The following is a 27,013-nucleotide window of genomic DNA, read 5'->3' on the forward strand; positions in this document are numbered from 1 at the left end:
CCTAATTATAGACTACAGCTGTGTAGCGCTCTTTCTGGTAGCTGGATTATGCTGGGGCTTGTAGTTCCACAACAGATAGCAAGCTATAGATTACCTGCATTCACACAGCCCATGGCAGGGATTAAGTGACAGGGGTATCAAAAAAGGAGCTTGATTAAGATGCAAAGTAGATCTGCAGCAAAATGAGCCCACTCTGATGACATGTTTATAGGTTCTCTATTAGACTATACATTTTCCTCTAGGGTACGAGTACCTAGTTCTTGTTTATAGGTGTTTAATATCAGTTGTGTGTGAGTAACATTATAAGATCATTCATTATTGATCATAGAGGTAATATTCTTATTTAACTTTAATTGCATAGTGATCTCATTATTACATAGTGTATAATAACGTGCTGATCTCATTCATTATTACATAGTGTATCAGAGTGTGCTTCATATATATATATATATATATATATATTAAATGTGTGTGTCTTATGCCCCAAATTCTACATGGATCCTACCTCACGGATGGAGTGCTGGGTATGGATTTCCTGGTGTCAGACTTTCAGTACCTTAGACAGCTCATCTAGTTGCCAGCAGTAAAGATGGCGCCCGATTGCATTGTTACTGACTAAGCTACCTCCGCTGCGCATGCGCCTCGGGTTGAACCAAGTGGCGGACGTAGTAGAGGGGGGTGGGAAGATGGGGTGGAGCGGACCATCAGGGTTGCCGGGAGCCATGTTGGTGGTGCTGGATGAAAGGCGGGTGAGGAGGAGATGCTGCGCCCGGAGACTCTGCCGCCGCCGCCTGTGAAGAGAGCCAGCGCCGAGTAGATGGTAGCTGCCGCGGCCGGGAGACAGACAGGAGGAGCGGGGGAGGGGAGCACCGCTGTCCAGTGAGGGGCTGCTCTGTGCCAGGCGACAAGAAGGGATACTATGGCTGCTCCGATGCCGCTGCTGCTGGGGACCAGCCTGGCTTACCTTCTCCTCCTCTCCATCCCTTTGTTCCCTCCCAGCCTGGGGAAGCATGCATGGGGCTGGGGGAGCCCCTGGAGCCGGCCCCCCACCCCACCTCCCCCAGTCCTGTGCATTGTGGAGCTGATGTGTGCCACCAAGAGGGCTGCCGTAGCCCAGTGCATGGAGGCCAGGGGCAGCCAGGAGGAACTGTGCAGGTGTCCCTGGCCCCTGACCCTCTGCTGGGGGCCCCCAGCCGAAGGACTGACTGCTTGCAGCCTTGCAAAGTGCATTACTAGGACTTGGGGGTCTGCTCTGCCGAATGCATGCAGCTGGGTCCATACAAGAGGCTGGGGGAGACCCCTGGGGGCACAGGGCGCCAGCATTCATCTACCAAATTCCGAACCTGTGCCTCCAGCCTGCCATTGTAGGACCATGGGGCAGCCAGAGGAGCCCATGAGCAGAGGGAAATCCCCTGGCTGTTACTGGATTACAAAATCAATTGTGCTTCCTATGGATCCCCTGCCCATCTTAGGACCTCATTGCCTTAAGAGTCACTATAAGGACATTCATGTTATTCTGCAACAACACTGCCAGCCAATGCTGACATGCAATGGTGCCACATCCAGCAATAGGACAATGTGCCAGAGGAGCTCATCCCAACACAGCAGCTGCCTTCCCAACTCACAACTTCTTTTCCTCTTGCAATGTATTTCCAGCAGTCCATTCCCGGGGGCAGGAGCTGGGGACCAGGTGCATCACTGCAAACACAAAGTGGATGGGAATTGCACTATGGGGCTTTTAATCCTTAGGACCGGCAGGTCTGGTCAGGACCAGGGGCACTCCTGTGGAGGGAGACCTTTCTGCCATTGTGCTTACGACAAGGGGGGGCTAGGATTTCCCTGTGATTGCAATGCAACTTGGGGCTGCCTGATCCTGGCTGTGCACGATCATGGAAGAGGGAAGGACTCCAGGGGGGCTCTGCAATGTGTTCTGCAGCTTGTGAGGCGCTGCCATATGAGGACATATCTCCACTTGCATAAATTAACTCGTTTAAGATGGTGGCTCCGGACTGTGAGCAGAACGGACTGTCCCATGCTGCAAAACTATCGGATACAGCCCCAGTCCACCTCTCCATCAGTGCTCTGTGTGTGCGGCGTTGAGTTTTTGTATTTATCCAAGTGTTTAGGGACCTATTTTCGGACGAATGTCAGTAGCTCAGCAGAGAGCCAGCCCTGTAACCCTCTCTGGGGGCTGTATTTGGTGAGCTGCACTCAGGGGTGCTGGGGAGAGCAGCCCAATGACAACACGTGGAGAGAGGAGAATTCAGCACCATCCGAACGGACAGCTCCCGATTCTCAGCTACAGTCTGCTGAGCCTCCCTCCTCCAGTCAGCAGTACCAGCTGTCCCCAAGAGAACCCTGCTCTGTTTATTTCCCATTTAACTCCACCAAAGGTTGCCTAAAAACTACTTTTACAGCATCCAGTCTGGGGAAGGTTACAAGCACTGATCTGTTCTCTCAACAACAATTAGCTGGAAGCAGAGCAATGCAGCCTAATCCATTCCACCTCCCTCATATATCACATACACAGGATGTCAAGCAAGGGATCAGTGGGAGGAGTAGGGAGAGGGCACCCCTTCCATTGATAAGGACACGCAGGGCAGCCAACCGGCATCCTCACTTCCCCCAGTATAATTATCAGGTTCAGGTGGCTGAAAATCAGCCCCCTGGGACCCCTGTGATAACCATGACAGCACAAGACCCAGATGCTGGAGAATCCGGGAAGGTCTTTTACAGCATGGACGCACTGATGAATAGAAAGTCTTTGGAGCTGTTCAGTATAGATTCAGTGACAGGTCTAATCTCCACCATAGAGATTCTAGACAGGGAAAGCATGGACCTCCACTATTTCCGTGTCACCGCCGTGGACCATGGCAGCCCGCGCCTGTCGGCCACCACCATGTTGGCTGTTACAGTGGCTGACAAAAATGACCACAGTCCCACCTTTGAGCAGACAGAGTACAGGGAGAGTATAAGAGAGAACGTGGAGGAGGGGTACCCCATCTTGCAACTGAGAGCCACAGATATTGATTCCCAAGCCAATGCCAATATTAAGTACCGTTTTGTGAATGAACAAGCAGCCCATTCAGTATTTGAAATAGATGCGAGATCTGGTCTCATCACCACCAGTGGGCAGGTAGACAGAGAGAAGCGGGAGAAATACTCTCTGATTGTGGAGGCCAGTGATCAAGGTAAGGACCCGGGGCCCAGGTCAGCCACTGTTAAAGTTGAGATTACTGTCCTAGATGAGAATGACAATGTGCCCCAGTTTAGTGAGAAACGTTACATTGTCCAGGTACGAGAAGACATTAGAGCCCATACTGAGATTATGAAGGTCACGGCCACAGATATTGACAAGGACAGTAACTCAGTGGTTCACTACAACATTATTAGCGGTAACAGCCGAGGCCAGTTCTCAATTGATAGTTTAAATGGTGCCATAAATGTGGTAACACCCTTGGACTTTGAAACAGAAAGGGAGTATACACTCAAAATTCGTGCCCAGGATGCCGGCCGCCCTCCACTCTCAAACAACACTGGTATATTGAGTGTCCAAGTGATAGACATCAACGACCATGCCCCTATATTTGTCAGCACCCCATTTCAAGTAAATGTGTTCGAAAATGTCCCATTGGGTCACTCCGTCATTCACATCCAAGCTGTCGACGCAGATTACGGAGAAAACGCCCGTATGGAGTACAAGCTAACAGGAGTGTTTTCCGCCACGCCATTTGTAATCAACAGCGCCACGGGTTGGATCACCGTGAGTGGCGCCTTGGATAGAGAGACTGTAGAACAGTATCAGTTTGGGGTGGAGGCCCGGGATCACGGTAATCCGCCATTGTCTGCGTCTGCCGGGGTCACCATCACAATCCTGGATGTGAATGACAATCGTCCAGAGTTTACCCAGCGGGAATATTTTATTCGTTTAAATGAAGATGCCAATGTGGGTACCAGTGTACTGAGCTTAACCGCTATAGACAGGGATGTGAACAGTGCCATCACATATCAGATCACTGGGGGGAACACCCGCAACCGCTTTGCCATTAGTACACACAGTGGATCGGGGTTAATCACTCTGTCCCTGCCCCTTGACTACAAACAGGAAAGACGCTACTTCCTAACAGTGACAGCCTCTGACCGCATCCTTCATGATAACTGCTATGTCCATATAAACATCACCGATGCGAACACTCACAGGCCCGTCTTTCACAGTGCACACTACCCGGTTGATATCAACGAGGACCGTCCCATCGGAAGCACTGTGGTGGTAATCAGCGCAACAGATGATGATGTGGGGGAGAATGCCAGGATCACCTACTTTTTGGAGGACAACATCCCTCAGTTTCGTATTAACCCAGACACTGGAGCCATCACACTTAGTGCCCAGCTGGACTATGAGGATCAGACGACTTACACCATTGCAGTCGTGGCAAGAGATAACGGGATCCCCCAAAAATCGGACACTGCCTATGTAGAAGTAATGGTTAACGATGTCAATGATAATGCCCCTCAGTTTTTGAACACCCTGTACCATGGTATTGTTTCAGAGGACGCTCAGCCCTTCACCAGTGTCCTACAGATCTCGGCCACCGACCGAGATTCTCATGCCAATGGAAGGGTACAATACACTTTTCAAAACGGTGAAGACGGAAATGGGGATTTCACAATTGAACCAACCTCAGGTATCATACGTACAATAGGGAAGTTGGACAGAGAAAGTGTTGCTTTCTACGAGTTGACAGCGTATGCCGTCGATAGAGGCATCCCTCCCCAAAGGAGCCCAGTCCGTATTCAAGTATCCATTCAGGATGTCAACGACAATGCTCCAGTATTCCCAGCAGATGAGTTTGAGGTCTTCGTAAAGGAGAACAGTATTGTTGGCTCCGTGGTTGGCCAAATCAAAGCCACGGATCCCGATGAAGGTCCAAATGCCCAAATAATGTATCAGATTGTTGAAGGCAACATCCCTGAAATTTTCCAGATGGATTTCTTTTCTGGAGAGCTGACTGCCCTCACTGACTTAGACTATGAGACCAAATCTGAGTATGTGATCGTGGTCCAGGCAACCTCAGCTACGCTCGTTAGCAGGGCCACCGTTCATATTAAGCTGATCGATCAAAATGACAATACTCCCGTTTTGAAGAACTTTCAGATACTCTTCAATAATTACATCTCCAACAGCTCCAGCACTTTTCCCTCTGGCGTGATTGGAAAGATACCAGCCTATGATCCCGATGTATCAGACAGACTATTCTACACTTTTGAACGTGGAAATGAGCTAAATTTGTTAATCGTCAATCATTCCAGTGGGGAGTTAAGGTTAAGCCGGAAACTAGACAACAATCGTCCATTGATGGCGTCAATGCTGGTTACAGTGTCAGGTAAATACTCTCAAGTTTTTTTTAACATCATCCATCCATTAGTCAACCTTTTGGTTTTCAGCTGTGTACTCATTGAATTGTGTTTGTGACATGTTTTTGTCGGCTTTTGCAGAAGCACCTGAAGCCAGGTGTCCAGTGTGTCTGAAAATGTACAGGAATATTATTATTTTTATATTTGCTATAGATTTCTCTAAGGGCTCTTTATATTGCCAAACGGCTTCCTTACTTTTTCAAGTTTGCCCACTCCTCTCCCTGGCACCCGAACTGTTAAATCCAGTGTATATTTTACGTTTGAAACCAGTTCTACTCTTGTGTAATGAATCCAGAAATGTGTTTTCTGCCCTTTGTTGCTGCAGCGTGCAGATTTTGCAATTCACCCTGTGGAATTTCGGAGCTTGCTAGACTGCTGCAGTAGACAGATTAATAGACAAAGTCTAGAAGTGAAGCAGGGACAGACGATACTTCTGAGTCCTTCCAATGATCAGCAACTTTCACGGGAAAACAAAGTGCGTTCGTTTTATTTACAAATCATCTTAAAAAATTACTCTACTATAGTCAAACTAACCAATGCTAACTCGGTGACCTCAAATACAACATAGAAATGTGTGTGCTAATTATCTGTCGTTAACCCTATACTGATTCATACATTGCGGCATTTCCAATTCCAAACCAATTCCAGTTTTAAGATCTTACTTTTAATTCTGATTGTAGGGATCTTAAAAGATTGATTTGTTTATCTGTTTCCATTAGAATTGTCCTTATTAATCTAAAGGCCCCTATGCAATATTGCTAACGATTTGGCTGATACGACACATCGGAACGACAAATCATTCATATCGTGCAGTGTGTATGCACTACATCGTGTAGTGTGCACTCCCGTGGGGTCTTCAGCTGCATCGCCTGATCTTTAGTACATTCAGTAAAATCTGGTGATGTGGTTGACAATCCCATGCAGCACTATGCGGCAGGGCCCGGCATATCGGGCGCTCGGGCACCGGATCGTTCAGTGTGTACCGACCCCCCGATATCTCATCCCGTCGGCGCTGGGGTCATGGGTCGCATTGCTGGGTACACAGTCATTTAGTGTGTACCCAGCTTAACTCTGTTTGTTTGGCCCCATAGCTTTCTGTGCAAATATGCAAAGATCAGTGGTTCTCAGCCGCAACCCTGAATTTTTCCCAACAGGTCATGTTTTGAGGATTTCCGTCTGTGTAAGCAGGTGGGATAATTACTGACCCAGCAAAACACGTCAACTCACCTGGGCATGATTCAAGAAATCCAGAAAACATGACCTGTTGGGAGTATTTGAAGACTTAGGGTTGAGAACCACTGTAGCACATTGTAGCTTAGCTCCTGTTCTCATCATCTGTTTAATATTCTCAAAACAAAAATCTTAATAGCATGCTAGTTTGGGGTCCAGCTTTCGAAACGTGCTGGCAGATGATAAATTATGGATTCCTCCAACTATACGGTTGATAAAATTTCCATTTAACAATAACAAGATATCATTCAAAGTTTTAAGGCATATTAACTTTACACTGGAACCCGGGCAGACCCTACTTAGAGGAAAGTGTATATATAAGGGTGAAATGTTTTGAATGTAGCTCCATCCTGGTGGCTTAGCCAATGTATTGACCATCGTTAGAGATAAGCAACATTTTTCAACTCTTGTCCTCTGATTATATGGCTCATTCCGCTTTTGGTCACAATATGTTACAATGTTTTGAATGTGAAATTGGGCCTTAGACATACGTCATACCTCACCCGTCACCAAGCTGCAGGACAAATTGACCGATCTGTGCAAACACGTGCTGCAACTTTGCTCGTCTATATCATCCATCGACAAACAGGACATCTTGTACGCTTACTGCAATTATTAGTATGTGCTTGCAGAGCGCTAGCCTGCCAGGAAGCAGCTAATGATAGTAAACAGTGTTAGTTGAATGTGTCATAACACAGCCTGAGCCAGTGCGTAGATGGTCTACCTTATATAGCGCGGTTGTAGCTTCCTCCATAATTGATGAGCTGCCTGAGAGCCACATTGCCAGCATTAAATATGCTCTCACCTAAGACTCATTAAAGGGCAGCGAGAAAATAAGTCCCCTGTTCCCTTGTAAATATGTAGTATGTGCTTTTGTGGTTTGGCAATGCTCTTGGTTTAGTGTAGGCTACTGTCTGCATCCCTCCTTTCAAGATTAGGGCCCTCGAGGGGTTAATTGTATCCGTAGGGCAGATTGGTGATGTATTCATGCAGCCTGACACTCCAGTGACCATATATGCAGAAAAGCTTTTACTGTTCCAGCTGCAGCGGTGAATGTGCATTCAACCTTTGTCTGCATGCAGAAGTAGTACAAACGCTCGCAGTCAGCTGAAATCTTTGTCAGCTCGCAGTATGGTGGTGTAATGATGTGAAATTATATTCGCCTGGACGGAGCCACGTAACCACCAGCAGTAACTAAAGAGAGCATCAGTTATTTCATGTTTAAGCCTTGGAAGGAATCGGTTCTGTGTTGGAAGCTTTTATCTTCTGAATATGGCCAAGGGGAGAATCAAAGGCGGAAACTGAGTTCCTGTAAGATATTATGTACAGGAATGTTTTGTTTTTTTAAAAACTGTGTATATTTAATAAGTAAATGGACAAGAAAAATGCAGTGTGGAACTATGGGCTTGATTTGAAGTCGGATGCTTGTATCTTCTGAATATGGCCAAGGGGAGAATCAGAGGAGGAAACTGAGTTCCTGTAAGATATTGGGCCTGTTTCGGAGTCAGATGCTTTTATCTTCTGAATATGACCAAGGGGAGAATCAGAGGTGGAAACTGAGTTCCTGTAAGATATTGGGCCTGGTTTGGAGTCAGATGCTTTTATCTTCTGAATATGGCCAAGGGGAGAATCAGAGACGGAAACTGAGTTCCTGTAAGATATTTGGCCTGGTTCAGAGTCAGATGCTTTTATCTTCTGAATATGGCCAAGGGGAGAATCAGAGGTGGAAACTGAGTTCCTGTAAGATATTGGGCCTGGTTCAGAGTCGAATGCAGTGTCCAAGTCGCACGCAGTTGACCGATGCTTTAGGTCTAGCATAAGACATAGATGCAACTGTGGCAAAAGATGCTGTTGCCTCTTCGTGCGGCTCAGCATCAGCCTGGGCAACCAGTCAGCATTAAATGTGAACTTGTTGGGAAAATTCCCTTGGCAGGGTTACTCTGAACAGCAGATTCTGAGTGCAGCTTTTCTGAGCGCTCTTTTTTATCAAGCTGTGAAGAGCCAAGGCTCGGCTATCACATTTTGAATTTTAACAAAGGGTTAACATTGGCGAAATCTGGCAATAAGTCGATGGCTGAGGTAGACAAGTTTTTCAGGTTATAAGTCTAGAATAGAAACAGATCTTTGTTGCCCAAATCAGTATATAGTGCAAACTTACTATATATAACTAAAAGAAGAATCACTGCCCCATTAGTGGTCAGCCCCTAATAAAATATCATCATTCCCCTTTTTGTATAGGAAATAAGGACATAATTCCCCCTCCCCCCCAACAACCTGAAGCTGAGAGCTGCCTCGCACCGCCGGCTCTCACCTTTAAGGCTTGGAGGAGGGGGAATTTCTATACATGGATTTCTATACACTGAGGGTATATTTTATTAAGCAAGGGTCCACTGAACAGGAATCATATTGAAACAAAAACCAGAGACAATAAATACAATAAACAGTTTACACAAGCTCATTTAACCGAGGCTTCCCTGTACAGAGCCAAGAATTGTCTTCAGATGGTAAATCCTGAGGACATTATTTATTCTAGTCCTCCTTGATCCTTCTGCCGCTACTGACGCTGCTATTGACGTAGTTGATCATTTTCTCCTTTCCACTCTCTGGGCACCCCTGGTCCATCTCCCGCATGTCTTATACTGTCTGGTAGTGATCTACACCCAGATGATCTTCTGCCATTTCAGAATTCACTTGTGATTTTTCCACCTAAATCTGTCCCAAAATGTCACTAATAAAACAGATTATTTTCGGTTTGCACAGCAGCACTGTCATTGGGGCGCAGCAACAGTTTATCAGGTGAACTGCTACAAAGTAGTTAGTTCCTGTCTGTTGTGTCTGAGCCTTGAGATCTCGGCAGCTGGTGCCAGGACCAAGCAGTGCCCTGATCCATAGATACTCATAAGACCACTGGTGATGGAACAGAGATAACAACTGTATATACCTCTTTCACGTCTTGATAACCTTGTGGCAAAACTTTTATCTTCTCGAAATTCCACCCAGTTCTAAAGATGACCACTAGAATTCTCAAGAATTCCCTCATCCTTTCCCTCCTTGTCTACTGTTATCTCTGCCTGTTTGATTTATCTACTGTACATACTACTGGAATCAGTATGATTTACCGCCGGCCGCATAGCCGGGAGTTCTAATCCCGACAGCGGCAGCCCAGCAGAGGTGAAAATCCTGATCGTTCTTTCTGGTAAGTATTGCTAACCTAATTCCCTACCCTAACCCTCCTTTAGGGGTGCCTAACCCTAACCCCCCCCTTCCCCACAGCCTAACCCTCCCGGGGAGGTGCCTAACCGTAAGACCCCCCAGAAGCCCCTAACCTAACCCTCCCCCCCGCGGCTGTTAGCGCCCGCACCCGGCTTACCTTCGATCGGTATGCCGAGTGTCGGGCTCCCAGCATAGGTCTAATGACAGGTGTCGGGATTTCGACGCCTGTCATTAGTACCTTGCCAGGATTAGACAGTTGGAAAGCCGGTGGTCGGGAATTCGGCCGTCGGCTTCCCAACTACTTCACATACTACCTTATGTTCATCTCCTCAGCTGGGATCGTCTCCTACAAATCATCTCCTTTTCAAAATCTCTCTGGAGGGACATCCAGTGTGGCTGCGGGTCACACAGACACAGACATACAGAGGGGCAGGAGGGTGGGGAGGATTTTACAGTACACAGAGGTCAGAGTGGTGTTACAAAGCTCCTTTGCCCACTATATCATATGTCATATGACTTTGCCATCATTAGTAGCTGTCTGAAGAAACAAACCAAGGAGAAATGGTTAATGCCAACAGTGATTTACTGTAGGTTAACAAAACAGGCCTCATTATTGCATGTAATTACTGCTCTAAAATGGGATTTTGCAGTGGGAGAGCTTTGCAGTAAATATAAGACCACATCGCATGGAAGGATGGCACAATCCTAGATCTGCACAGCCGAATGCTGTATAATACAAAGACTGGAAGCCGTCTGGAAGCTTGCTGTTTTGCTGCGGTACAGGGTAATAAGTCACATTGTCTATCATCATTTTTATTAGACTAGTCTAGGGAAGTATTCGCAGGAGATGGATTTTCAGAACTTAATTTGACTCTGCAGGGATGAGAGGGAGAGAAATGTACACGGGGAGCAGGAGATATCATCACTGAGATAGAGCTGATTTTCTGGCTTAGCCCCGCTCATGAAGATGCATGTGTCAGGTCTTCACATTGATGTGTGTTTATTTCGGGAGCGGATGATGATATACAGAATGCAGCAAGTGGGCTGTAAGCTTAGCAGCCCCTCCAGCAAATTCAATTAACAAGTGACCTGGTCTGGGATCCATACACAAGGAGATCATTAAAAACAAGGAGCTCTCTTCTGTCTCAGGGACATTGTGGCAGAAATCCAGGGGTATTAATGTTTATCTGTTTTTTTTATTTAAATAACTTTATTTAAGTTTACAAAATGGCAATATAAACTGCAACAGGCATTGTAAATACAAACCGTGGGCCTACTTCTAGGGGCAGATTCAGTTAGAGGCGAAAAATAGGGATTTTGCGCATCTTTTCTACTCCCTTTGGGTGGTGGAACTTTTTCACCTATTTATGCCTATGGAGATTGCGCACGTGCGAAAACATTCTTTAATTGAATGGGGCGATGCGCGGAAATGTGTCGAAAGTCTCACATCCGCGAACGCTTTTTGCCGATTCACTTAAAGGGCCGATGTTTATTCATCTGCGCATGTGCCTGATTCACACCCTGTGTGCTTACCGATATTGAATAGAACACAATCCACTCTTACCATTGAGTTGACGTACAACTGACATGCTACTGGCGTCTGAAGGCGGCAACGGGCAGCGTTCTACAAGAACGATAATAGGTTCTGTGCACAGAGTTTAATGTACCGCGCAGCCGAAAATCAGCTGATCGGCCCGATTGTTACATCTTACCCAGCTTTATGCTAGGAATATGAGAACTTATCAGCTAATTAATGTGTGCAGACCGGAGACCCCCCTCACTGTCAGCCATACGATACAGAGATACCCCCTCTATTCAGGAAACTATTAGTACACTGATAAAGCTCTTGTTCTGATTCTGTGCTGTTTTAATCTCCTTTAGCTATATCTTGCTATGCATGCAGTCATTTCTTATCTATGCTCGCGTAACTGTATATATATTGTGTTTTATTATGTCTGTCACCCAGTTTATTACCGAAAATAAAAACAGATGTTTCAAAAAAAAGAAACCTGATTAAGCTCTGGGAGGAAATGTTTTCGTTCATCCCTGCTGCCTGGGTCTCACTATTAAGTTGCGATCTTCTCCTTGTCAGTGTGCTTGCTGCCTGGTATCAGGTGCAAATGATGAGCACCTATATGAGAACCCTCAGCTACAGCCCATTTACACCTCTGCAGTCATACGTATACATGTGATTGAAAGTTGCCTTGTTTTAGTACATGTGCAGCATGAAAACTCGCAAGATACGCTCCGCAAACAGCGGCATGTTCAGCTCTTCACCAGCCTCCAATTTGTGAACATGCCGGTGGCGAGACGGCTGCGCAGAGCAGGGCTTATGAATAAATACGCCTGTATTCCGATGCATCTTTTGCACCAAGGATAGGGCTGAGGCAAGTGCGCACGAATAACAATGACGGATATCAAACCAAGGGGGTCATTCAGACCCGCTCGCGAGCGCAGGATGCTCGCAAGCGGGTCGATGTTCCCCCACTGCGCATGCGCACGACGGAGGGAGCTCCGTCGTGCACATGCGCGAGACCCGGCGAGCGACGGGCTCTCCATCGCTCCGGGTCTCGCACCAAAGGGGGCGTGCTGTCGATGTTGATTGACAGCACGCCCCCTTTGGTGGGCGTGCCGGGGGCGTGCCTGCCAGACGGAGGCGTTCCCATGGGAACGTCTACCGTCTGAAGCCGGCCCCACTGACATCACTAGTGATGTCAGTGGGAGTGATTTTGGCTCTGATAGAGCCAAAATCACTCCAGAGCTTGCGGCAGCGAGACCCTACCGCAGGGTCTCCGTCGCAAGCCCGATGGACGCGATGGTGAAGACCATCGCGACCATCATCATGGACACTCGCTATAGCTGTGGGTGGTCATCCACAGCTATGCGAGCGGCCAGGAGGCCGCTCCATTTTCATGGAGGCGGGCCCTGATTCAGAGCGAGCGCTCTGGTCAGAGCGTTCGGCTCTGAATCAGGCCCCATGTGCACAAATAGGGACAGCGCAGTCTCACAGATGCATTGCATACAGGTGAATATATTTATGTACTCGTGAAATTTCAAATTGCGGCTATCTTGCGTTCAACGCTGCATCTGCCCCTTTTGTTAGGCGTCTTATTGTAGTATCGCCCGCAGTCAGGGGGCCATCAAGATAGTGAATAATTTTACCACATAGGGGTCAAGCCAATTAGGTGCAAGGTGGGCGAACGGAACAACAATTCACCACCCCAATCTCACCCCCCGGACTCGCTCACATAGCTTGTAGCTCTATGGGGCTTCAAACAGTTTGGAGGTACCGCAAGTGCGGCATACAGCCGTTCTTACTCGCGGGTACGAAGAACTCGCACCTAATTGGATTGACCCCATATAATATAATCATCTGGTCTGTTCGGAGATAATGGGCCTGATTCACTATGGATCGCTATTCTGCTTATACGCACGCAACTGCGTTGTTAATATCAGCGGTGATATGTAAATTTTTGCATTCGCATTGCGATCGCAGCCTGACATAAGGACGCCCACTTCCCCTTACTCACATCCGTATACTTGGCCAACATAGTGAAACAAACGGTAACATCGAGCTACATCGGACAGTTAGAGAAGCCCAGACCGTACTCAGGAACTGCTTACTTTTGCGCACGCTATGAGGTCTCAAGCGGCATATGGTAACGCAGTGCATAATTTATGCACTGCCATGTAACGGAGTTGAAACGCACTGGCACGATCACCCAACCAACCCCCCCCCCGTCACAACCCACAAACGGCACTTCCTGTCAATCACTCTACCATGGGTCTACGTAGTCACTGCAATTGCAATTCCTAATGCAGCGCCTAGCTCACCACGTGCACTGCAATGCATGCACAGTGCGAATTAATCGACCGATTGCGTGCGTATAAGCAACTGCGTTCCTTGCTGAATCAGGCCCACTGTCACCTATTGTGCGATATTTTCAGCGCGGTATTGGAGGTGGGCATCAGAGATTTTCAGGGCAGCGAATTACATTGATGCAAATAGCGCGGGAAAGGATCGCTATATATCAGCTGTGTGAATCGTTTTAGCGCAGGTCTGGAATCTTCGTTTCAATTGTCTCAGACAAAGGAACCTGAACAAATAGAACAAAATATAGAGAAGAAACTAGCAGGAAATTCCCGTTGACTGAATAGAGGTAGAACAATCACTGAGATTGAGGCGTAGCTATAAGATAATCTTATTGCGGTAATGATAACCCTGCTTACCTCATCAATGTGTACCCAATTAAGCACAGCGCTAACCGCGTATGCGAATCGATAGCATGTAATGAGGTGCGCGGAGTGTATCTTATAATCATTGGAAGGAATGTTATCTTTTCACATTATTAAAATAAAATCATAGCTTCTTATCCATTTCCAATATTTGCTAATGGAGTCAATCTTGCTATTTATTCAGTGAACCATATCTAACTGTATATACTAGGAGAGCAACGTCCAGGTTCAGCTCTGGGTCAGTATATTGCTAGCAAGGAACGGTACAGAGCCCTACTTCATGCCAAGAGCAATATATGGTGCCATGAGTGTCTACAGTTTGTGGCTATCATTTTAAAAGGGGAAGGGCAGGTGGGCAAATAGGCGGGCCTGATTTATGGGTGGGGTGAATGGTCAAGAGAAAAACTGTCCAACCTGTGGCTCTCCAGCTGTTGTGAAATTACAAGTCCCAGAATGCTTTGGCATGTGATCGGTGTGAGGGTATGCTGGAACTTGTAGTTCACACCAGCTGGAGAGACACTGGTTGGCCAGGCTTGGTCCAGGGCCTTCCTTTTATTACTAATCTCCCTTATAAAGGTGCGTACTTGCATGTGTAGAGATTTAAAGCCAATTGTCTTTATAATAAACTAATGTTACTCTTTGGTGTTTATTTGACATATTTAAGAATGGGATTTTTCATAATCTGAGGGACAATTTAAGTTTTTTCCCATCTTAGTCCCTCTGCGACCGCCGTGACGCCAAGCAAATACACTCTGCATTGATAATTTACAGCCTGACTGCGTACTGCGATGCAGCACATTTTCCCTCCGTTGTGACATCACCTATTAATCTATATACAGTACTTTTACACCTATGCACCAGGGATTTGCAGAGCAAGACGCCAGATTTTGTTACAGTGTGCGGAATTTCTCTTGGTATTAAGTGGATCGTGACAGTACCCTCTCTGTTTGTGGTGCAAAACCGCAGGCATGTCTGTAGGTTACCCAGGTTACCCATAATGACCTCGCTCCTGGGGATGGGGATAGGGCCAAACCATAGGTCTTCCCCACACTGTGCGTTGCCATAGAGATTCCCTGTATCACAGAAGGGTTATATTTTAGGTTCATCTTAGCAGCTGAAAGGTGGCATTTAAAATGGGTTAGGTATGAAATCCCGGATCTCGGCAAGTGTGCTGTCAAAAGACCGAGAGCAGCATCCCAATGCTGGGAATACCGACAGGGGAGAGATAAGTACCCTAACCTTCACTCCTTAACCCACTAACCCTAACTCTCTCCTGTTGTTAACCCTAACCCTCCCTACCCCGCACACTAACCCTCCCCGTTAGTGCCTAAATCTAACCCTCCCCCCTTAGTTCCTAACCCTAACCCCCATCCCCCCCGGTGGTGCCAAACCCTAACTCCCCCTGTACGTATCCTAACCCTAACCTCCCCCCTCCCGTAGACTAACCCCAAACCCCCCGGGGTTCCTAATCCCCCCCAGCGGCGACATTCAGTATGTACTTACCATCGGCATGCTGGCTGTCAGCATCCCGGCTTCGGCATTTCCCCTCTTGTTGGGATTCTGGCGCCGGTCTCTTGTCCCCGGATAGGGATTCCAGCGCCGGGATTGCGTCACCCGGCATGCCGACGGTCTGCATTTTAATTACATCCCTTGAAAATTCTGCAGTATTAAAACATCCTTGCAGCACCTAAGGTGTATTTCGGCGTTATATGGTTGTTGTCTGGCTATTACACTAATGTATTCATTATATGGCATTTGCCATTGGTAGCACATTAGTTTTTTTTTACCATTGACTCTAAAGTACAGTGCATGAGGCGAAATGCAAAACCATCTGGGCAAATTGTTGAGTATGCGACTGTACACTAATGCCGCTACGAAGCCCTTTCCCTGGGGTACAGCCGCGCAAGGACGGAGATGCCCACTCTGAGCGACTTTAGACGCTGAAATCCCGCTTAGTGCATCTTTAAACTATATCATCGGTTGCACCAACAAAACTTGTGCCAGCCCCGTGCTAACGTTTAAGCGTCTGAGAGCGTGATTCAGAGATGGACCCAACGCCGTGGTTTACGCAATTGAGTGACTATCGGTGGTCTGCGCTTGTGTCTGAGTCGTACTGCGCATGCGTCAAGTTTCAATACCCGTGTCGCACGCAGTGATGATTTATTTGCGAATTTATTGACGGGCAGGGACCGTGAGTGGGCGGCAATGGAGAGGTGGCGACTCAAACGCAGCCGCGTCACAACTGTCCCTGCCTGCAACTGCGATTCCGTACGCAGCGAATATTGTTTCAGCGTCTCAGTTGTGGCGGCCATCCTGCGCGACCATAGGGTTACTCAGAAGTTCGATAATCGATTGAGCTGCGTCTTTGTACGCAGTCATTTGAATTTGCGAAGCCGCTGAAGGTCGTCTCTACGCGAATCCCAGTGGCTGCGACAATTGTATATTTTTTCTCTGCAGCTGTGAACTAATTTGACGCTGGGGTGGCATCAGCGTACATCTCTGAACCAGGCCCTGAGTACACACCCAGTTATGCGACATACCCGCGAAACTCCTAGAACACGCCCATAATACGCAGCATCCTGTGCGCCTGCATAGCCACCGCCCACTCATATAAAATAAAAGTGGTTGATGAATCCTAGGCATGATTCGGTGGGTAGAGAGCGTAATCTATCTAAGTCGGGCATGCTGGCTGGCATTGTGGTGGAAGACGGGTGGTGCCATGTTGCCACGTTGTCCCTTGGTCATGAATCACTCCTTCTGTCTCCTTTTGTACTAAGATTAACCATACCTAACATAGCGTTCTGGGTAATGTAATGATATATGGTGATCCCATCATTGTCTCTCACTCGTTATGACTGATCATAGAGGGATCTTAATGAAATTCCTGCTGTAATGAACGGAGAGAGCAGAAAGACTTGTCAGGCCGCTAATAATGCTTCCTATATCCTGTGACCTTGCGAGTAGCTGTCTCAGCGCTGGCTTTGTAATGAGTCCCAGATTCTAATGATGAAGAACAGCGACTGTCATTTATTATGGGAGAAGGTTGCGGTTCTGATCCTCAGAAAAAAAATCAGTTTTACTTTTCATTGTATGGTCCTGAACATTGTCATCGATGGAAACATACCTAGGGATATAGGGGGTCATTCAGACCCGGTCATTAGCGCCGATGCGCTCGGACCGAGTCGATGGCCCCCCACAGAGCATGCGCACGACGTCGCCATCGTGCGCATGCGTGAAACCCGCTACAACCGACAGCGCCGGTCGTAGCGGGTCTCGATCCAAAGGGAGCGAGCTGTCGATGTTGATTGACAGCTCGCCCCGTTTGGAAGGCGGGCCGGGGGGGGTGGCAGCCCAAACGCCTACCGTTTGGGGGCGGCCCCACTGACATCACTCACTAGTGATGTCAGTGGAGAGCTTCCGGCTCCGACAAAGCCGAAAGCTCTCCGGGGCTTACGACAAGGGAGACCCTACCCTAGGGTCTCGCCGTAAGCCCCGATGGTCGCGATGGTCTTGACCATCGCGACCATCACCTTAGGCGGTCGTAAGGCTGTGGGTGTTAACCCACAGCCTTACCACCGCAAAGGAGGACGTCTTGAAAATTCAAGACGTCCTCCCCTCATTCAGACCGACCACACGCTCTGTGCGACCGGCTCTGAATGAGGTCCCTATTTACTAAAGTTTTTAGAAGTGGAGATGTTGCCCATAGCAACCAATCAGATTGTACTTAACATTTAACTATCACCTTCTACAAGATAATAGCTAGAATAAGTAAATATACCCGCTAGTGTTCCCGCTAGGCTGTTTCAACTGGGCGCCCTGCCCCATTTGAAATGGCTGAAATGCGTCCCGCTCTTATGATGGCGCCCCGCTGAAACAACTATCCCCAACCATGGGCCGCAGTCTCCCGAGGGGGAAGTCAGACGTGTCTCGTCGCGTGCAGGAATGTGCCCTCTGTAATAGTCGCCCTGCCCACCCTGGAATGAATCCTACATTCGTGTGGTGGAGGTCTTCACGATAAAATACGCAAAGCGTCCTATAACAGCAGCTGTTATTATTTACACATCCTATGATATGATGGCGATTCAGCATTGGTTAATGATTTTAAGTTGTACCAAACACAGGGGTCTATTTACTAAGCAGTGTTAGGAGACAGAGTGAAAAGTGATTAGGTGCCAGCCAATCAGCTCCCAACTGTCATCTCACAGGCTGTGTTTGAAAAATGACAGTTGGGAGCTGATTGGCACCTTATCACTTTTCACTCTGTCTCCCAACAATGCTTAGTAAATAGACTCCACAGTTTGGTACAAGACGTTTATGAGTGCTACAAACTCCTCTGGTGCTGACCAAGCACTGAATCCGAACGGATACGTACAGATGTGTCCTTATACACTTTTGCCGCAGTGGTGACAAACAGCCCTTCTCGGCGCACCAGGTCCCGTGCGACTCTACTTGCGCCAAGCATATTTTTCACCCACAAATTAATCTTAGTCACCATCAGATTTTTACTTAGTCACAGTCGGATGCGACAAAACCACTTCACAAGACTGCATTGATTAATTTGTGTGCGACCGAGCCTCAATCTGTATATGAAGTGCTATGATGCAGCGACCGCTGCTCTTTTCCACGCCAAGTTCCGTTATACTTCGTATACAGACTCGGACACGCACAGATATACAAGTGTCACATATCAAGTTAATCAGTGCAGTGAAAAGCTGTTCCACATCCTATTGCGATTTAGACGCATTTTCGGGCAAAAAAGATGCTTGGCGCAAGGCAAGTCGCATGGGACCTGGTGGCTCACTCGCTCCAGGCGTCCCGCGCCACATGGCGTATTGAGGCTAGGGGGTATATTTACTAAAGTGCAGGTTTTTAGAAGCTTGGAGATCTTGCTCATAGCAACCAATCAGATTCTAGTTATTATATTCTAGAAGGTGCTAGATAAATGTTAAGCAGAACCTGGTTGCTATGGGCAACATCTCCACTTCTAAAAACCTGCACCTTAGTAAATATACCCCTAGGTGTATGAGGGCAAATCTGCACTTAGTGTATCTATTACTTGAGGTATTGCAATGCCTCTCACCTCAACCTGCAAACCTCATGTTTGTTAATTGAATATTTATACTCCTTTAGTGTCATTGACTTTTTTCTCTATTTATAGGTACAAATGCACCATTATAGAAGAAACTAAGGCCCTGATTCAGAGCCGTACTCTCCGAGCAGAGCGCACGCTCTGATTGAGGGCCGCCCTCCATAAAAATGGAGCGTCCTCCTGGACGCTCGTATAGCTGTGGGTCACCACCCACAGCCTATACGAGCGTGCAGTTTGATGGCCGCGATGGTCGTGACCATCGCGACCATCGAAACTGCGAGCCGGAGCCTGCGGTTGAGGTTTTCAACCGCAAGCCCCGGAGTGATTTTGGCTCTATCAGAGCCAAAATCACTCCCACTGACATCACTAGTGATGTCAGTGGGCTGGCTTCTGACGGGAGGCGCTCCCGTGGGAACGCCCCCGTCAGGGAGGCACGCCCCCGGCACGCCCACCAAAGGGGGCGTGCTGTCAATCAACATCGACAGCACGCCCCCTTTGATCACACACAACGAGCGAAGGACTTTCCTTCGCTCGTCGCGTCTGGCGCATGCGCACGACGGAGCTCCCTCCGTCGTGCGCATGCTCAGTGCAGACCATCGACCCACTTGCGAGCGGACAGCCGCTTGCGAGTGGGTCTGAATCAGGGCCTAAGGCCCTCATTCAGAGCCGTACGCTCTGAGCAGAGCGCACGCTCTGAATGAGGGCCGTCCTCCATAATTATGGAGCGTCCTCCTGGACGCTCGTATAGCTGTGGGTCACCACCCACAGCCTATACGAGCGTGCAGTTTGATGGCCGCGATGGTCTTGACCATCGCGACCATTGCCACTGCGAGCCGGAGCCTGCGGTTGAGGTTTTCAACCGCAAGGCCCGGAGTGATTTTGGCTCTATCAGAGCCAAAATCACTCCCACTGACATCACTAGTGATGTCAGTGGGCCGGCTTCTGATGGTAGGCGTTCCCTTGGGAACGCCCCCGTCAGGGAGGCACGCCCCCGGCACGCACACCAAAGGGGGCGTGCTGTCAATCAACATCGACAGCACGCCGCCTTTGATCATAAACAACGAGCGAAGGAAAGTCCTTCGCTCGTCGCGTCTGGCGCATGCGCACGACGGAGCTCCCGCCGTCGTGCGCATGCGCAGTGCACAACATCGACCCACTTGCGAGCGGACAGCCTCTTGCGAGTGGGTCTGAATCAGGCCCTAAGGCCCTCATTCAGAGCCGGATGCTCTGAGCAGAGCGCTCGCTCTGAATGAGGGCCGTCATTCCATTAAAATGGAGCGTCCTCCTGGACGCTCGTATAGCTGTGGGTCACCACCCACAGCTCATACGAGCGTGCAGGATGATGGTCGCGATGGTCTTGACCATCGTGACCATCGCCAGTGCGACCAGAAGCCTGTGGTCGGGGTTTTCGACCACAAGCCCTGGAGTGATTTTGGCTCTATCAGAGCCAAAATCACTCCCACTGACATCACTAGTGATGTCAGTGGGGCCGGCCCCAGACGGTAGGCGTTCCCTTGGGAACGCCTCCGTCTGGGAGTCCTTCGCTCGTCGCGTCTGGTGCATGCGCACGACGGAGCTCCCTCCGTCGTGCGCATGCGCAGTGCACACCATCAACCCACTTGCGAGCGGACAGCCGCTTGTGAGTGGGTCTGAATGAGGCCCTAAATGTATTAAAGTAGGACTTGCAATAAAGGGTACGCATGACCTGTTACTGCCATTACTTCACTAACACATAAATAAGGCTATGATGAGCTGTATTTTTTAAGAGCAGAATGTAAATGTTGTAATTAATGAAAGTAATAGAACTGCAGGAGCGTACACACTAGATAATGTGTGTACGCAGCGATATCGGCAGAGGTGGGACCCGATGGGTGTGCCGGCATCGGTAAGTGCATACACATGATGAACGATTGTGGGGGTTCATGCTGCATTCGGCAGCTTGGCATCGCTAACAATATCCCTGGATTGTACTGCAAGTACAAGCGACTGGGAATATCGTTAACAACAGCATGCATCGTTAACGATATAGGGCCTGATTCAGAGCCGCTCGTAAGCGGCCGCTCGTTCGCTCCGAGTGATGTTTGCCCAACTGCGCATGCGTACGGATCGTTATACGCATGCGCGAACCAGTCAGTGCGGTCGAAATTCATGTGCTCGCAAAATAGCGGATGCCTGCTATTTTGAGTGACAGAATGAGGCGTATGTGGGTGGTAACAGGGGAAGGTGCTTGAAAACGGGGAGTGGAGATCAGAACGCAGGCGTGCTTAAAGGTCAAAACGGGCGTTTTATGGGTGTGCATAATTAATACAGCAGCGTCATTGACCACGTCACTGGGTTATTTTCTAGCCAGAACTGCTCGCAAGATTGTGGTAGCAAAAACCAACCACAAGAATAGCGAGCAGCTCATACGCTGGTCGATGTACTCGATTAATCTAATAAATAGCGGACATGACGTAGGATGCGAGCGGCCAGGGGGCATATTTATCCAAAAAACGACCGCAAGTTTTGTTCGCTCGTTCAGACCTAGAGGCGTGAACAGACCGCAAAGAGCGAACGGTTCATTTGAATAGCCACCCCTATTTTCTGGACGAGCGAGCGCTAATTGCGTCCGGCTCTGAATCAGGCCCATAGTGCGTACAGACTAGACGATTAAGCCAAATTGTCGTAACGATGCCAGCACACACATCCCAGCCAGGACTTGTAATACTGTCAGCCTATGCAAATGCATGAAGGGGGTGGTCATCTACTTATGTGCCCGGTAGCCATATAGGTGCATTTCCTGAGGGTGTCATTCTCTGTGGAACATATGTTTTGCAGTTAGTACAGTAATTAGTTTCATCTACTTCTTCCTCCCCACTAGGGCACCTAACACTTGGCTGCTTATGCTCTGCTGCTTATCTGGGTGTTATGGTCGCTAATGTACCTATGTATATTATCCATGTCCTGGTCCTGTATTGTATTATTCTGTAAGTCGCTTGTCTACAATTTGTTTATGTACTGTGTAAGGCGCTGCAGAACACGGCGCCATATAAATAAATGATAATAATAATAATAAATGAATCTTGTTGCCAGTAATCACAGCTGCTGTCCATGGTACTGATTACTGTGCTATGGGCCTGATTCAGAGCTGAACGCTCTGACCAGAGCGCTCGCTCTGAATCAGAGCCCTCCTACCTTTTTTTGGAGCGTCCTCATGGACGCTCGCATAGCTGTGGGTGACCACCCTCAGCTATAGCGAGCGTCCATGATGATGGTCGCGATGGTCTTGACCATCGCGACCATCGGGCTTGCGACGGAGACCCTGCGGTAGGGTCTCGCTGCTGCAAGCCCTGGAGTGATTTTGGCTCTATCAGAGCCAAAATCACTCCCACTGACATCACTAGTGATGTCAGTGGGGCCGGCTTGAGACGGTAGGCGTTCCCATGGGAACGCCTCCGTCTGGTAGGCACGCCCCCGGCACGCCCACCAAAGGGGGCGTGCTGTCAATCAACATCGACAGCACGCCCCCTTTGGTGCGAGACCCGGAGCGATGGAGAGCCCGTCGCTCGCCGGGTCTCGCGCATGCGCACGACGGAGCTCCCTCCGTTGTGCGCATGCGCAGTGGGGGAACATCGACCCGCTTGCGAGCGTACTGCCGCTCACGAGCAGGTCTGAATGACCCCCTATTACTGTTAACTTTTATTTATAAGGTGCCGTAAAGTGTAAACATAGAAGACAGTAACAGGTTATAAGAGCATAATTGTAACACACAACAGCAGACCATAGCATAAGTACATAGTATAGCTTCAAACATTAATATCACACCACAGACTGGGTAAGACAGTTGACTGGGGCACGGGTAGGGCAACCCACTGAAGCTAGAGTGGCAAGTCATAGGTAGAAATTGATGCAGACATAGAGGTGGAGCCCTGGTGACATGGAGTGCACTGGGAAGGGACAAGAAGGTTGAGGGCCCTGCCTGTAATAGCTTACATAGTACATATACAGAACTAATTTACCAGCAGTAACAACTTCACTTGTATGAGTTCTCCAGTTTGCCTGACCATTTGTGTGTCGACCATTTGAACCTGTTGACCGTTTAACCCTGTCGACCTTCTGCACTGCTGACCATTTGTCAGTTGACCTTTTGTCCCTGTGGACCTTTTGACCGTGTCAACCATCTGGTGTCGTCCTATAGACTGTCAATCTACATTGACGATTTTCCATCCGGATGCCAGAGACGCCTTTCCACCCGTTTTTACCTCATTTACATGACCTCATCCTGAAAATCAACAATTGATCTTTGCACGTGTATGCACAAATGAAGTCATGTGCGAAAGCTTTCCTTTCCCCACCAAATTTAAATGACCACCTAGGCCCATCAATGTCCTTTCCCATAATTTACTCTACGTAAAGTATGTGCATAATTTCACGAGAGAGCGTGGCTTTGGTGTATCTGTGATGTCACTGTCTCCTAGTAATGTGATCGGCGGCATAGTCACAGTGGCTGCTTGCACAGTGTGTAGGTGACAGGTACCCTTTAACATGAAATGCACAGAATATTGGATTATGAGAGTTATCTATAGGAATGTGTGCACACCATTCTGCTCACTAATTGCATGCACCCGGCATAAGTTGTTTTAAAATGCATGAGTGACATTTTACAAAGCTTGAAAAAAACAAGACGAAATGGGTGGAATGATTCTTAGACAAATCACTCCAGGAAAGTGGGTAACCTTTACATTAGAGTGGTTGTAGATTATCTCATGCATTCAGAGTATCACAGCTGAATTTCTTACCCGCCTGCAGGAACAGACACAGTCTCTGTACAAAATAGCTGCCGTCCGGAATTTATGGAAAAAGGTGTCTTTGCCGCGTAGTCCCAGATAATAAAATAATGACCCCAAAGATTACCCAGCATGGGCGGGGAATGGGCAAGAATAGAATGGCATCTGGTTCCTGGCGAAAGCCTTCCATCATCATCATTATCATCATACGCACAGCAGCCGGGCCACTGACTTGTTCTAATACTATACCCTCAGCCGGCGAGCTTCATTTATATGTATTGTCAGCCTGGGCCACCTTAATGAAACAGCCCCCCTCCCCAACTCCCAAGCTCTGCTGGTTCCAATCCCCACAGCTCAGAATAATCTGATTGCTGGAGATAATTTGATCTAAACGTAGCCCACAGTTCAATGTTTTTTAAACTTTTACTACGTGTAAATAATTGAGTCCTAATATACAAAATAACTAAAAATAAAATCAATTCCGTGCAAAATGAGCAGGGTGCTGCCACTTTACCTCTGTCACCCTAGGTTCTGTAACCTTTCCATTATTCGGGCTACCCTTTCCACCTTTTTTCTTAATTATTTCTTTTTTTCTTAATTATTTCTTTAAGGGTGACGTGAGAGGCTGGGGCTAATGAAGGTCACTGCATTGACTCAGTTGCATTGACTTTCATTAAACCTGAGTAAATTCAGCATACAGCATATGAAACATGCTGCCTCCGTACTCAAATATAGGCACATCCCCATGCCTACTGACATACTGGGGTTAACACATGCATGGCAAAGAGCTTGATTGTTACTGGCACATTTTGCAGCTAAATAATGTATCTTAATGTTATTCTTAGTTAAAGTACATTTACAGTGAGACTACATTTCATTAACTTTACGGTCTAGCAAAAAATAAATATAAATGAAACTATAAATCACCGTAAAGTTGCTCAATGTACCAGTTGCATAAAGACAAATGCCACTGAGGACCCTCCCTTTACTCATTAACAGACAGTCACATAATGGAACTGAACAGTACGTAGTCACGTTATATTATATCACAGGAAAAATAAATATATTTTTTAAACTGTTACTTTCCCACTAACATATTTTCCATTGAATTATTGGGCGACATATTGACACATAATCCACTGAAATGTTGTTGCCCATAGGGTATACAATCGGGAAGCCGGCTGCTGGAATCCCGACAGCCGGCTTCCCGACTGCTTTATCCCGGCGTGGGATAAATGACCGGCGTCTATATCTAGACACCTGTCATTTCCCCGACGCCGGGAGACCGGTGCCCGGCATCCCGATCGAAGGGATGCCAGGCGCCGCGAGCGGACAGCCACGGGGGGGGGGGGGGAGTGTTTGGTTTAGGGCACCCGGGGGGGACTTAGGGTTAGGCACCCCCCCAGGAGGGTTAGGGTTAGGCTAGGGGTAGGGAGGGTTAGGGTTAGGCAACCCGGGGACGACCACTCAGGGTTAGGCACCCACCGGGAGGGTTAGGGTTAGGCTAGGGGGAGGGCGGGTTAGGGTTAGGCACCCCAGGAGGGAGGTTAGGGTTAGGCACCCCCCCGGGGGACTTATGTTTAGGCAGCGGGGAAGGGGGGCGTTAGGGTTAGGCACTTAGAGGGGGTATTAAGGTTAGGCACTTGGGGGGTGGTTAGGGTTAGGCACCCCTAAGGAGGGTTAGGGTTAGGGGGTTAGGTTAGTTTATACTTACCTTAGCGATGATCGGGATTTCCAGCGCTGTCGGGCTTCCGCTGCCGGGAACTCTGCTTTTGTAGGCCAGACGCTGCCGAGAATCGAACCGCCGGCCATGCAGCCGGCAGTATTTCATACTGATTCCGCCCATAGTAACCAAACTTTACTTTTTTTTTTTTTTGAATACCATTTGGAAATGAAAAACATACATATTTTTGTTACTGTGTATTTCTGTCCCCTTTGCTCACAGTTTCCATATACTGTATGTCCCAGTCTATGCCTTGAGGGGCTCAGTATGTTTTATCGACAATCGCAATTTCGACAGTCATTACTTAGAGACCACAATGTAGACGCGCGCATTAGGACATTTTGTCAACATCCTCAGAATGTCGACATCCAAAGAGTCAACTGATACATAATGTTGAAACTTAATTTTAAGCCTAACCCTAAAATTTGTATTATCGACATTTTGAAGGTGTCAACATTTTGCAGGAGGAAACGTGTTGGGTGACAACATTTTATCCATGTCGACATTAAGACAGTTGACGTTATAGTGTCAACCATTTGACTGTCTGCCTAGGAACTCCCTATACATTGTCTGTACTGCGTCTCTGCACGAACACCATTGAGACACATGTATGGTGCAACTCCGACGCGCGCGCAGTCCAAAAAACATTGCTCCACTGCGTCCGACATCACCACTGTGTCCAACATCGCCACTGCATCCCACATAGCATCATGCCCTATGTGAAACTTTCGCTCTCTGTCCCTTACATAGTACCAGTCTCCGGCATGGCAGCTCTCACTGAAGGCAGGCCATAAAGAGGAAGTCTCGTAGAGCTGTGACTTGTAAAGAGATATTCTTCCTCTATAACGCTGAAAAGAGACATGGGACGTCAATGCATAAGGTGACAAAGGTTACCTAGCAACAATGTCTAAATATTTCAGGCTTCGTATCGGCCCTTCCAGCCGTGCAGGGCTTTAATTAATCCTGAAATGCAACTGGTAGAACGTCTATTTATAATGCATGAGTTTAGTTAATATGTTATAAATAGATCTATGTCATATTCTGCCCGGGCGGCTTCCTGAGCTTTTATCCATGAGAATCCACTGCCCCCTCGCTGTATGAACCACCCTACACATAAGCTGTACTTCCCACCAAACAAACAAGACACACATCACTGCGGGGGATAGTTTAAGTTAAAATCCCTCAGAGATCAATTTTGCTATTGGAACACAAGATTTATCCCGCTGAAGCCTCCTCCTCCGTCAGACTTCTTGCTAGGGAGAGAAATGCCTCGGAAGGAAGCTGATGAAATCTCTTTGAAGTCTTGAGTTCTGGAGACGATCTGGGGTGAGCATGAGACAG

The 27,013-nt window shown here is 48.0% G+C and overlaps 1 protein-coding gene across 1 annotated transcript in view; it reads left to right on the forward strand.

Annotated features, from left to right (window-relative positions):
- Nucleotides 1–919: 919 nt before the first annotated feature.
- CELSR3 (cadherin EGF LAG seven-pass G-type receptor 3) overlaps nucleotides 920–27,013 on the forward strand; it is a 210,274-nt gene continuing 184,180 nt past the window's right edge. The window contains exon 1 of the mRNA XM_088454017.1: nucleotides 920–5,384. Coding sequence (XP_088310143.1) covers nucleotides 920–5,384 — 4,465 coding nt within the window. The remainder of the gene's footprint in view (nucleotides 5,385–27,013) is intronic.

Source organism: Taudactylus pleione, unplaced genomic scaffold (assembly GCF_031769625.1).
Source record: "Taudactylus pleione unplaced genomic scaffold, aTauple2 ptg000607l, whole genome shotgun sequence".
NCBI classification, from domain to species: Eukaryota; Metazoa; Chordata; class Amphibia; order Anura; family Myobatrachidae; genus Taudactylus; species Taudactylus pleione.